We start from the raw sequence: 14,667 nt of genomic DNA on the forward strand, positions 1-14,667 counted from the left end.
GAGGGGCAACTGCGTGCAAGTCGCCTTCAGCTCGTCACAGTTCACCTGCGAACGCGGCCACCACCACCACCAACCACCACCAATCACCATCACCACGCGACTCCCCCTCCTTTGAGGGCACGTTCCTCGGTTGGGCATTGCCACCACCACCACCAGCACCACAACCAACCACCAGCACCGCCTCGAACACACCATCAACAAGGCAGAGGAGAAAGAGCTCCCTAGCCCCGGCGTCTGGCCGGCCGAATCGAGTATCGGCCTCGCCATGAGAAGGCGTCACCGGAGACCCGGCCTCCTGCACATCTCGCTCTGCACCGGGATCATCCTCGCTCGGCTCGGGTAAGAGACGCGTCCGATGCGCGTGGGACGACGCTCGCTCGCTCGCTCGGTTGGTTGGTCGTGAGTCGCCTCGCCTGGCTTCGCGAGTCCTGGGTAGGTCGACTCAGCCTCAAGTTTAGTAGCCCGGTGCGCTGTGTAAACATCGGGACTGGGGAGACAAAGGCGGTCGGGAGTGGTGTTGGCCCACCCACACCCCCCTCGGGTACCGTTCCGACCTGCATAAACGGCACTTGCCCATAATGGTCTGTTCGAGGCTACATGGGGGATCTTTGTCTTTGGGGGACGTTGGTGTAGTCGTGGTGCGGTGGTTGACGCCACAAGACCCGGCCACCCGAGTTCGATTCCCGCTGTTGTTTCCCAGGTCTCCTCTAGGTCGACTCAGCCTCAAACGAGAAGCAGGCGGCCGGGCGTGTTGCGCCATTCTATCCTTAATAGGTGCTCGCTAACAGAGCGCTCACAGATATCAACGGAACGTATTCATTTGCGAGGCGTGCGCGTTGTATATGCGTATCTTATACCGCAGTATGGTATATGTGTGTACTCCATACATTCTATGTGAATCAAGTGAATTCCATATCGACTGTTGGGGCGGTAACGGGCACGCGCGCCCGAGCGTCTTTGTATCCCCGGTTATGATACTTCACACACCGCATCAGACACTAGTTTTCAGGCTGAGTAGACCTAGGAGGGGCGGGGCAGACACGCGCACAAAGGCAAAGATTTGTCCCCGTGTAGCCTGCGGCACTCTTAGGGCAAGTGCTGTTCACGAGTAGCCTATGTTGGCCGGCCGCCTTTGTCTCTCCCGCACCCTCACATACACACAACGCATACACTCCAAAGCACACACATGCACAGGTGTACGTATGCATACATGCCCAGATATGACATTATATATTACACCACGCACCATATATATATACACACGTAATGTGGGTATGTTGTGTATATACGCATACATACACACACACTTATATGCACACTCTCACATACAAATACATACAGTATACACATACATGACATTGCGTATAATGTACACATATACATATTGTATATATACACAAATAGACTGTTGGGGCAAGTGCTGTTAGCGAGCACTTACGAAGGCCGGAACGGCACACAAGGGGGTGGGTGGCCAGCACCACGCCCGGCCGCCTTTGCCTCCCTTGTGGCAATGTTTACACACCGCACCAGGTACTCATTTGAGGCTGAGTCGACCTAGGGGAGGCCCAGGACCGGTTCAGATAATCGTCACTGGTGTTGGCCGTGAGCGGGAATCGAAGCCGGGTCGCCTGGTTCATAGCGCAGCGCGCTAACCGCTACACTACCGCGCCCCACACTCACACACGCATACACTCGCACACACGCGTACACACACAGACACACACGCACACACACACACGCACACACACGCACACACACACACGCACACGCACACACACGCACGTACACACACACACGTACACACACGCGCGCACACACACGCGCGTACACACACACACGCATACATACACACCCACGCGTACACGTACACCCACGCGTACACACACACGTACACACACGTACACACGTACACACACACGCGAACACACACACGCGTACACACACACGTACACACACGTACACACACACGCGAACACACACACGCGTACACACACACGTACACACACGTACACACGTACACACACACGCGTACACACACACGCGTACACACACACGTACACACACGTACACACGTACACACACACGCGAACACACACACGCGTACACACACACGTACACACACGTACACACGTACACACACACGCGAACACACACACGCGTACACACACACGTACACACACGTACACACGTACACACACACACGCGTACACACACACACGCGTACACACACACGTGTACACACACACACGCGCGTACACACACACACGTACGTACACACACACACGTACACACTCGCGTACACACACACGCGTACACACACACACGCGTACACACACACGTACACACACACGCGTACACACACACACGTACACACACACACACATACACGTGTACACACACGCACGTACACACACACACGCGCGTACACACACACACGCGTACACACACACACGTACACACACGCGTACACACACACACACACACGTACACACACACACACGCGTACACACGCGTGCACATACACGCGCACACACACACATGCGCGCGACTTGGAATGTCACGGCGGCACGTGTGATCCTGACAGCTCGTCGTCACCACGCGGTGTTGATGTCAAACGCACAGCGTCTGCGCGATGTGATGCACCCACTTCGATTATCGATTCACAGCGCTGCTTGGACGTTAGCAACATTATCACGGTCTTTATTTCAACGACCGAAACAACGCGACAACGCATATGCAGTACATTGCACGCGTCGGTATACGACCACACAGAACACTTGCGACGTCCATCCTGTCTGTGTGGTCGTATATGAAGTCCATACATTCATTTCTCAATCGCTCGACTGCTTACCCACTTGAAGCCACTGCGAAAGGTGTCCGCGGCTGTGCTGACGAACGGCTTCCTCGGGATCGTATCGCGTGTTGGTTCGGCGCGATGTTCGACGTTTCGCTCCACGTGCTAGGATGGGATGGGAGCTTACTTTGTTTTTTAAGGAATATAATTTTTATTCAGCGGAGCGTAAACGTTTTTTGGCGATAAATCTGGGTTGTTTCCAACACCATCAACATTATCATCAACGCTATCAACACAACCAACATTATCGTCAACATCAACATCATCAACATCATCAACACCATCACCAACACAATCATCATTAACACCACCAACACCAACAACACCATCATCATCATCGACACCACCAACATCACCATCAGCATCATCAACAACATCAACACCATCACCAACACAACCATCATTAACACCACCAACACCAACAACACCATCATCATCATCGACACCACCAACATCACCAACACAACCAACACAACCAACACCACCAAAACTACCAAAACAGACCCCCGTGTAGCCCTAACAGACTGCTGGGGCAAGTGCTGTTAGCGAGCACCTATCCCTAAGGCCGGCACGGCACACGAGGGGATGGGTGGCCAGCACCACGCCCAGCCAATACGCAATTGCAGGGTTCTTCCAACACCACCAAGACCACCAACAACAATCAACACCAGCTCAAGGCTCCGTGATGACATGCACACGCGAATCTATCCCTGAAATTGTTTTCAATATATTTGATTACCTTTACTCAAATGTCAAGGGTTTTCGAATCGGCCCTCTGAATTCAAGAGCGCATTGCGTCATATCGACGACTTTTAATTGTCGTTAGATTCGATTACTAACCGTTACTAACTATAGCGCTCGATTAATCATTTACACCGCCTTGGTCAATCCACTGCTGGATGAAGGCCAACCCTCCCTACGTCTCCGACGCCACCACCATCTCTCCCCGATCGTGAAGGATAACAATCCACCGCTTGCGCTCTCAACACCAAACTCTGTCATCACTCCGTCTCTGCCCTACACTTCGGACGCGTTCCGTATTCAGGATATTAACACGGATTTATTTTTTACATTATCCTTATGGCGGTACCCCCGGGGTACCAAATAATACAAAATGGGCCGAGGCAATTAAATATTTATTTCTGGGACACTATTTTTGTCCAGGGGTGTACTCAACGCCGCGACTGGGGCACCAATCAATCCGAAATCGGTGCCACACTCCGCGATGTTGAAACGCAGCGAGGACGATTGCGCCGAGACCCTGAACGCTCGCGGTACGCACCGTAGTGGTGCATCGTGCACAGCTCGTCGAGATGAGTTCGACTGCCGCATCGCCGACCATCAACAGACGAACAGTGACTGCATCACGGACATTGTGCGAGAGCCGGGCTACTATGGTGCCCCGGGGTACCGCCATGAAGTTAAAATATCGGGACACTGAACTCTAAAATCAACGTCCCTCTCGTTCGCATCAAGTCTGCACTTCTATAACATCAAGTCTGATACTTCTATGACATTGGCTCCTTGAGACATAATCGCGTTGGCGAAGTGGTGATCACGTCGTGTTCATGACTTCTCCATTCTCAACTCCAAAACTCCGCGTGTCTTTTTCTGCGCGATGTGTTACATCCATTATATATAAACAACCTTTAGGGTTGTACGGTGTACATAATGAAAATCGATATCTTGACAGCTTTATAAAATAATACATATTCCCATATCGTTACTTTCGTCATCATTCCATTCATTTTGATATACGTTCGTTCAATATGCCCAATGTTAATTCGTTTCAAACATACGTGTTTGTAAAGACGCTATATTTTTCGATTTAAAGCTTTCGTGACTGCAGGGATTCATCTTCTTGGTTCTTTCTGGAAAAGTCACGTAGAATGGAAGTAATAAAATAAAAAAAATTAATTATTATATTATATTACTGTATTATTTTATTCTATTATATGATTTTATTATGTTTTATTTTTATTATTTTATTATTTCCATTCTACGTGACTTTACCAAAAGAACCAAGAAGACGATATATTTGTACACGCAAACAACAATAAGACGAACTTACAGCCCGTCGTCAATTCACTCCTCCTCCTTCTCCTCGCCGCGTGCCACGCGCGTGCAAGTTGTCATGGCCATACTTCACCACGCTGGTCAGCGCACGCGGTCGAGGAAGGGTGACCGGAGCGGTGGGTCAGGACAGGGTTCGGACATCGCTCGCCACTGACTGTAGCCGTGGCCGGGAACCGAACTCAGGATGGCCGTGGTCAGAGCTCGGCACGCTCACTAACACGCCGCCTCTTCCACCCACTGTGTACTTTCTGTGCTGCATTCGGCCTAGACGGTTGCATATTCTACAGTATACAAATACTGTAGTGTATGGGCGCATATACTGGAACGCGAACCTTAACGTACGGGCCGTGGTGACCGATGTGGAATCTATTGTGGGGAGCTAGAAGCTCCGATAAGAGAGATCGGATTTGGTACAAGTTATTTGGGTACGTGTGCTCTGTACGGATGTTGAACTTCGTTTGCGCCGTACGTAGCCAACCGTGTTAATCGGAGGTGCGGGATGATGCTGCTGCTGCGTTTGCTGTGGTGCAACAAGGACAATTAACAAACGAGCGAAAATTTAATTCAACTCGCATTGATCAATACATACCAGGAAGACAAAAAAACCACACACCGTCGGCAACGTTTCGGGCAATGACCCCTTCTTCGTAGCACACATACATGGATTTGGTACAATTTTCACTCGAGTCTACACTTGTGACTAGAACCACCCACAGACATAAAGAAACACAGAGCGCATGTTTAATTGCTGTGCAACGTCTCACACACACGTCACACACACACACGTCTCACACACACACACACACACGTCTCTCACACACGTCTCTCTCACACACACACGTCACACACACACACGTCACACACACACGTCACACACACACACGTCACACACACACGTCTCACAAACACACTCACACACACACACATCACACACACACGTCACACACACACAAGTCACACACACGTCTCACACACACACACACACACGTCACACACACACGTCACACACACACACGTCACACACACACACACACGTCTCACACACACGTCACACACACACACACGTCACACACACACACACACGTCACACACACACACACGTCTCACACACACACAGTCTCACACACACACACACGTCACACACACACACGTCACAAACACACGTCACACACACACACACGTCTCACACACACACACACTTCACACACACACACACACACACGTCTCACACACACACGTCACACACACACACACGTCACACACACACACGTCACAAACACACGTCACACACACACACACGTCTCACACACACACACACTTCACACACACACACACGTCTCACACACACACGTCACACACACACACACGTCACACACACGTCACACACACACACGTCTCACACACACACACGTCACACACACACGTCACACACACACGTCACACACACACGTCACACACACACACGTCTCACACACACACACGTCTCACACACACACGTCACACACACACACACGTTACACACACACGTCACACACACACGTCACACACACACGTCACACACACACACACGTCACACACACACGTCACACACACACACACACACACGTCTCACACACACACGTCACACACACACACACGTCACACACACACGTCTCACACACACACACGTCTCACACACACACGTCACACACACACACACACGTCACACACACACACGTTACACACACACGTCACACACACACACACACGTCACACACACACGTCTCACACACACACACATCACACACACGTCACACACACACGTCACACACACACACGTCTCACACACACACGTTACACACACACGTCACACACACACACACACACGTCTCACACACACACACGTCACACACACACACACGTCACACACACACGTCACACACACACACGTTACACACACACGTCACACACACACACGTCACACACACACGTCACACACACACACGTCTCACACACACACACACGTCACACACACACACACGTCACACACACACACGTCTCACACACACACACGTCACACACACACGTCACACACACACACGTTACACACACACGTCACACACACACACGTCACACACACACGTCACACACACACACGTCTCACACACACACGTCACACACACACACACGTCACACACACACGTCACACACACACACGTTACACACACACGTCACACACACACACGTCACACACACACGTCACACACACACACGTCTCACACACACACACACGTCACACACACACACGTCACACACACACGTCACACACACACACACACACACACGTCTCACACACACACACGTCACACACACACGTCACACACACACACACGTCACACACACACACACGTCACACACACACACACGTCACACACACACACACGTCACACACACGTCTCACACACACACACGTCACACACACACACACGTCACACACACGTCACACACACACACACGTCTCACACACACACACGTCACACACACACACACGTCACACACACGTCTCACACACACACACGTCACACACACACACGTCTCACACACACACACGTCTCACACACACACGTCACACACACGTCACACACACACGTCACACACACACACGTTACACACACACGTCACACACACACACACACACACGTCACACACACACATACACGTCCTCCTGTATACCAGGCGAGGTGGTTAACATCTCCTAGCCACCGTGGCGTTCCATATGTTGAGTGCAGCGGTAGTGTGTTGAGTGGTGACCGCACTGCGTTGCGAGCCAGGGCACGGCTAACATCAGTGGCGAGTGGTTCCTGCTCCCATCCCTTCACCAACCCCGCACTGGCCAGCCTGGTGAAGTATGGTCAAAACAACCCCCCCCCCGCCATAATCCAGGTCTCACACGACATAGGGAGGACTTAATTCAGCAATGGATTGACAAAGCACCGTATATCAAGTCCCCTTTAGCTAAGAAGGCATCACAGAGCCCGAAGATTCCCTCTGAAGGAGGGTGGCTGCTGCATTGTCGATCCATTGGTCAATGAGAGTTTCAAGAATGTGAAATAGAGATGTGCAATGACAAAATGTAACCTTACGTGGGTATGTGGGTATACTTGGGCTGTTTTTATATATAGTATAAATTGATTATTTTTCATTTAATTTTATTTTTATTTTCTTGTTTTATTTAATTTAAATTTATGAATGATGCCCTGACTGGTGAGCATTTTAAATTTCGTTGTACTGGTGACAATTACAATAAACGATCTATCTAATTTTGCTGTGACGGTTCCACCTGAAGACGGAAGCTTGTGTTGCCTCCGAAACGTCGTGATTTCATTTATTTGTTTTCTTTTTTAACCTACCTGACTTTACCGAAAAAAACAAAGAGTATGTGGATCCTTGCAGTCACGAAAACTTCAAATCTACAATGAAAGTTTGGTTCTTGACCCGGGTTAAGCCCATGGCGCACGCACGCGCGTGTCACGTGGGCGCAACTCTCAAAGCTCCGCACGGATAGATCCACGGATCCGTTGCTGCGCCGCCATCTCCTGGCTGATCGTTGTAGGAATGTGCGAGGCGAGGTTGAGGAGGTGGTGGTGTGTGTCTGTGTGTGTGTGGGGACCTGTAGTGTAGCGGCTAGCACGCTGCGCTATGCTACGAGCCCGGCGACCCGAGTTCGATTCCCTCTCACGGCCACCACCGGTGACGATTATCTGAACCGGTCCTGGGCTTCCTTTAGGTCGACTCAGCCTCGAATGAGTACCCGGTGCGGAAAGAATCGCGACTAGGGAGACTAAGGCGGCCGGGCGTGGTGTTGGCCACCCACCCCCTCGTGTGACGTGCCGGCCTTCATATGTGCTCGCTAGCAGCACTTGCCCCAACAGTCTGTTAGGAGGGGCTGGGTGGGAAGGGTGGGGAGGGTGGGGCTGGGTGGGGGGTGAGAGGGGTGGGGCTGGGTGGGGAGGAACTCAACGTTTAACCTACTCACGCCGGCTTGTGCCCGCCCTCACAGCCGGCCATATTTGCGGAATACACCACGCCGCCGTTGACCCTGGCCATTGACCGAGCAACCCAACGTTCCTACCAGCTCCCTCCGCAGGACAATGTGTTTTATATCCTCCAAGCACTAACTCCTCAATCCTTCCTCTCTCCACCACCATCACTACCACCACGACCACGACACGCAGAGCGCTCTCGTCCGTGGTGGCGCTGGGAGCCAACACGATCTGCAACAAGATACCGGGGCTCGTGCCGCGGCAGCGCGCGGTCTGCAGGAGCCGCCCGGACGCGATCATCGCGCTGGGCGAGGGGGCACAGCGCGCCCTCGACGAGTGCCGATACCAGTTCCGGCAGGGCCGCTGGAACTGCTCGGGGCTGGGCGAGCACACCGTGTTCGGCCAGGACATACGCGTAGGTACGATTCATTATTGATCGATAATTATTGATTGGCCATCAATTAGATGATGGTACGGTCGTGATGGTGGTGCTGCTATAGGGGTGTGGCGAGCACACCGTGTTCGGCCAGGACATACGCGTAGGTACGATTCATTATTGATCGATAATTATTGATTGGTGATCGATTAAATGGTTATGTGATTGTGTGGTCGTGGTGCTATAGGAGGGGTGTGATGAGTACAAAGCGTTCGGCAAGGACATACGCGTAGGTACGATTCATTATTGATCGATAATTATTGATTGGTGATCGATTAGATGATGGTACGGTCGTGATGGTGGTGCTATAGTGGTGTGGCGAGTACACCGTGTTCGGCCAGGACATACGCGTAGGCACGATTCATTATTGATCGATAATTGTTGATTGGTGATCGATTAGATGGTGAATGATGAATGGTACTGAGGAATGCTCAGACAGAACGCCGTGTTCAGACAGGCACATGCATCGGCGTGACTGATATAATGTGTTAGCAATGATCGATTGGATAATTAATGATTGGTGGTTGATAGAATAATGAGTCGTGATTGATGCCGATTGGTCGGTGATTTTACGACTGTCCATGTATTATTAGATGTTTTATCGAGTCATTAGAGAATGTAAATTGATATTGGACAGTGAGTTATCGGATGATGACACTGATGATTGATGGTGATGATGAATGATTGGGTGAGTTATGATTATGATCGATTGGATAATCGACGATTTGATGATTCGTTTGATGTTTGACAGCCATGATGATGAGTGATCGTTATGAGGATTATTTATTACACGATTGGTGATTCGTGACTATGATGATGATCATCATCACAATGAATTGATCACCACACCAAAGCAATACATTCCTTAAAACCTGAGATCCATAAAAAGCTCCCTCCCCCCATACCTCCCCCATCCCCACCCAACATTTGCCAAACTGCAGCAAGTCAACAGCTGCCATTGAGGATAACTAATATATATTCTCAACGAATCGCCGTATGAATGGAGAAATTCATGCGATGGAGTTTTCATCTCACTCCAGGAATGAGATCACTTCCCTGAGCTCAACATCAGCAGCAGCGGCAGCAGTGGCGGCTACACGAGGATTAGCTCCTGCGTGCGAGATTTCACACCCTACTGATCTCCCTGAGTCTCACATCCCATTGACACTCTCAGCCTTAAATCCCCCCCCTTAATCCCCCCCCACCGCCATTCCCAAACATCCCAACTCTCGTCAGACGCCAAAGATTTCTAAAAAAAGAACTTTTTATTTATTTTAACAGGTAAGGCCCACTGAGCTATGTAGCTATTTTTCAGAAGCAACCTGGCGATCACAAATTGATGGCCCAACGAAGTGGCTTATCATCACGCGGAAATTAATAGCAGCCGAATACTCTTAATGCGTGTTCATTCTAAATGTAAAGCGAAAAACCGGAGGACCCGCAGAAAAATCCACGCGACCACGGGGGGGGGGGGGGGGGGGGGAGAGAGAGAGAGACTGCAACCTCCAAACATACAGAACAGGCGTCAGAGTCGGTATCGAACTCACAATCCTCCTGCTTACATAGACGAGGTAGTTAACATCTCCTAGCCACGGTGATGATGATGAGAGAGAGAGAGAGAGACGCAAACTCCTAATATACCGCAGGCGTCAGGGTCGGGATCGAACCCACGATCTCATGTACACCAGGCGAGGTAGTTAACATTTCCTAGCCGCCGTGATGATGATGAACGAGAGAGAGAGAGACGCAAACTCCAAATCTACAGCAGCAGGCATCGTCATGGTCGGGATCGAACCCACGGACCCTCCTACATACCAGGCGAGGGAGTTAACATCTCCTAGGCACCGTGATGATGATGAGCGAGATAGAGAGAGACGCAAACTCCAAATACACAGCAGCAGGCATCGTCATGTTCGGGATCGAACCCACGGACCCTCCAGCACACCAGGCGAGGTAGTTAACATCTCCTAGCCACCTTGGCGGCGTGCTGCGTTTGAACCTCCGCATATCCCCCCACACCACCCCACCCCACCCCCTTCACGACGCCCCCCTGGTGGTGCCCGCAGGCAGCAGGGAGGCTGCGTTCACCCACGCCATCCTGGCGGCCGGAGTGGCGCACGCGCTCACGGCGTCGTGCAGCCGCGGCAACTTGAGCGACTGCGGCTGCGACCGCGCCAAGCAGGGGGCGTACAGCGCGCGCGAGGGCTGGCGCTGGGGCGGCTGCTCGGCAGACCTCCAGTACGGCCTCCACTTCTCGCGGCTCTTCGTGGACGCGCGCGAAGTGCGCCAGAGCGCGCGCACGCTCATGAACCTGCACAACAACGAGGTGGGGCGCAAGGTGAGCGAGGTGGGGGGGGGGGGTGAGCGAGGTGGTGAGGTGAGCGAGGTGGGGGGGGTGAGCGAGGTGGGGAGGGGAGGCGAGGTGGGGAGGTGGGGAGCGAGGTGGGGCGCAAGGTGAGCGAGGTGGGGAGGTGAGCGAGGTTGGCGAGGTGGGGCGAGATTGGCGAGGTGAGGAGGTGAGCGAGGTAGGGGGCGAGGTGTGGAGCGAGGTGGGCGAGGTGGGGAGGTGAGCGAGGTGGGCGAGGTGTGGAGCGAGGTGGGCGAGGTGGGGAGGTGAGCGAGGTGGGCGAGGTGTGGAGCGAGGTGGGCGAGGTGGGGAGGTGGGCGAGGTGGGGAGGTGAGCGAGGTTGGCGAGGTGGGGAGCGAGGTGGGCGAGGTGTCAGATGCAATACTTCCGGTGTAGTTCTAAGGGCGCGTGCCGAGTACGCGGACTCGGCACTAGCGAGGGATGGAAGCAGCAGCAGGAGGAGGAAGAGAGTGGAGCTTGACAACGAATAGAAGAAGAGAGATGACGATGAGCAGAGGGGGAGGAAGGTGTGAGCGAGTGAGCAGAGAGAGTTGACGCGTGTGAGCGAGCACACGAGGGGATGACTCGGCACACACGTGACAGAGAGGAGCGCACACGTCACAGAGAGGAGCGCACACGCGCAACATACGCGCAGGGTCGTGAGACTCCAACAGGGACTCTGCGTGTGCGGGTACACGAGAGCGAGTTGGGGGGGGGGAGAGGGTTGGGATGCGTGAGAGGGAGGGCAGCAGAGATCCGACAACGATGATGAATCTGGGGAGGGGAGTCCGCGAGATTGTGGACTCGACGCGTACCACGAAGCGGAGTTTGGGGGGGGGGGGGGGGCTCCACGCGTTGTGGGGGGCCCACACGGTGGGGTTTTCCCCGGGCCCCGCACCCCTCACGACGGCTCTGCTGACCCCCCCCCCCCTATCCGAGAGGAGCTGGAGCCAGACCTCGTACAGTAGTTTTGTTTTTAAGCGAGTTCCATCGGAGTCAAAGTCAATGTATGTTTAGTCGGTAATTGCGTGAATGTCTGAAAGCCATTTGGGGATAATTACCATTGGCATGATCAACTCCGATTTTCTCATCATCATCGCTGCTCTGCCCTCCATCCTTTCCATCCTCTCCATCATCACCATCATCCCCATTCTCTCCATCATCACCATCATCTCCATCATCTCCATCATCACCATCATCACCATCATGCCCATCATCACCATCATCACCATCATCTCCATCATCTCCATTATCCCCATCATTACCATCATCACCATCATCTCCATCATCACCATCATCACCATCATCTCCATCATCCCCATCATCTCCATCATCACCACCATCACCATCATCCCCATTCTCTCCATCATCACCACCATTACCATCATCATCACCATCATCACCATCATCTCCATCATCACCATTCTCTCCATCATCACCATCATCACCATCATCACCATCATCACCATCATGCCCATCATCACCATCATCACCATCATCTCCATCATCCCCATCATCACCATCATCACCATCCTCTCCATCATCTCCATCATCCCCATCATCACCATCATCACCATCATCTCCATCATCTCCATCATCATCCCCACCATCACCATCATGCCCATTCTCTCCATCATCGCCACCATCACCATCATCCCCATCATCCCCATCATCACCATTCTCTCCATCATCACCATCATCACCATCATCCCCATCATGCCCATCATCACCATCATCACCATCATCACCATCATCATCATCATCACCATTCTCTCCATCATCACCATCATCACCATCATCCCCATCATGCCCATCATGCCCATCATCACCATCATCACCATCATCACAATCATCATCATCATCCCCACCATCACCATCATCCCCATTCCATCCCCGCCCTCCCCACGCCGCCGTGCAGGTGCTGCACGAGCGCATGAAACTGGAGTGCAAGTGCCACGGGGTGTCGGGCTCGTGCACGACGCGCACCTGCTGGACCACGCTACCCAGCTACCGCGAGATGGGCCACGCGCTGCGCGAGCGCTACCACGCGGCGGCGCACGTGGAGGCGGTCGTGGCCGGCCGCTACCACCGCCCGGCCTTCCTCAAGCTCAAGAAGACGCGGGGCAGCGGCAGCAGCGGCAGCAGCAGCTTTCGCAAGCCGGCTGACGGCGACCTCGTCTATCTCGAGCGCTCGCCCAACTACTGCGAGGAGGACGCGGCCGCCGGCTCGCCGGGCACCCGAGGCCGTCTCTGCGACCGCGCCTCGCCGCTCACCGACGGCTGCGAGCTGCTTTGCTGCGGCCGCGGCTACAACACGCACCAGCACACGCGCTCGTGGCAGTGCAACTGCAAGTTCCACTGGTGCTGCTTCGTTAAGTGCAACACGTGCAGCGAGAGGGCCGAGGTGTACACGTGCAAGTGACGCGAGCGGTCGCACCGAGGGGGTGGGGGGGGGGTAAGGGCGGAGTGTGGGGGGTGGTGGCACGCAAGGGAGGGAGGGAAGCAGCAGGAGGAGGAGTGGAGGTTGACAGCGGGCAGGAGAAGAGAGATGAGGAGGAGGAGGGAGTGAGTGAGTGAGCACGGGGGGAGGAGGGGGAACTCAACACACGCGTCACAGGGAGGAGCGCACGCGTCACAGAGAGGAGCACGTGGACTCGGCACGTGCGAGGACGAGGTGTGGGGGGTGGTGGTGGCGAGCGTGAGAGGCAGAGCAGAAATCCGACACGGTGATGAATCTGTGAATCTCTGGAGAGGGGATGTCCGCCAGGGTGTGGACTCGAAGCGCACCACTCAGTGGAGCTTGGGGAGGACTCAAACAAGTGCGAACGGAGAAGCCCAGGAGATTTCAGAGCCCAGGAGATTCCAGAGCCCAGGAGATTCCAGATCGCGGTCGCGACAGAGCGAGGCTCACGCCACGCTGGGACTTACTTGC

At 53.2% G+C, this 14,667-nt stretch overlaps 1 protein-coding gene across 1 annotated transcript; it reads left to right on the plus strand.

Annotated features, from left to right (window-relative positions):
* The first annotated feature begins 265 nt into the window (after nucleotides 1-265).
* Nucleotides 266-14,161, plus strand: LOC144729504 (protein Wnt-7b-like). The gene is made up of 4 exons (XM_078609840.1): nucleotides 266-339; nucleotides 9,145-9,367; nucleotides 11,346-11,726; nucleotides 13,654-14,161. Exons 1-4 carry the CDS (start codon nucleotides 266-268, stop codon nucleotides 14,155-14,157), a joined length of 1,182 nt encoding a protein of 393 aa, XP_078465966.1. The 3' UTR covers nucleotides 14,158-14,161.
* Nucleotides 14,162-14,667: the final 506 nt, after the last annotated feature.

Source organism: Lampetra planeri, chromosome 32, assembly GCF_965212315.1.
Source record: "Lampetra planeri chromosome 32, kcLamPlan1.2.h2, whole genome shotgun sequence".
NCBI classification, from domain to species: domain Eukaryota; kingdom Metazoa; phylum Chordata; class Hyperoartia; order Petromyzontiformes; family Petromyzontidae; genus Lampetra; species Lampetra planeri.

Bases quoted from the DNA above. Each gene is read 5' to 3' on its own strand.
- LOC144729504 (XM_078609840.1), top strand. From the start codon at position 266: ATGAGAAGGCGTCACCGGAGACCCGGCCTCCTGCACATCTCGCTCTGC. The intron at 340-9,144 runs GTAAGAGACGCG...CACGACACGCAG, and splicing joins ATCATCCTCGCTCGGCTCGG to AGCGCTCTCGTCCGTGGTGG. The intron at 9,368-11,345 runs GTAGGTACGATT...CAGGCGAGGTAG, and splicing joins TGTTCGGCCAGGACATACGC to TTAACATCTCCTAGCCACCT.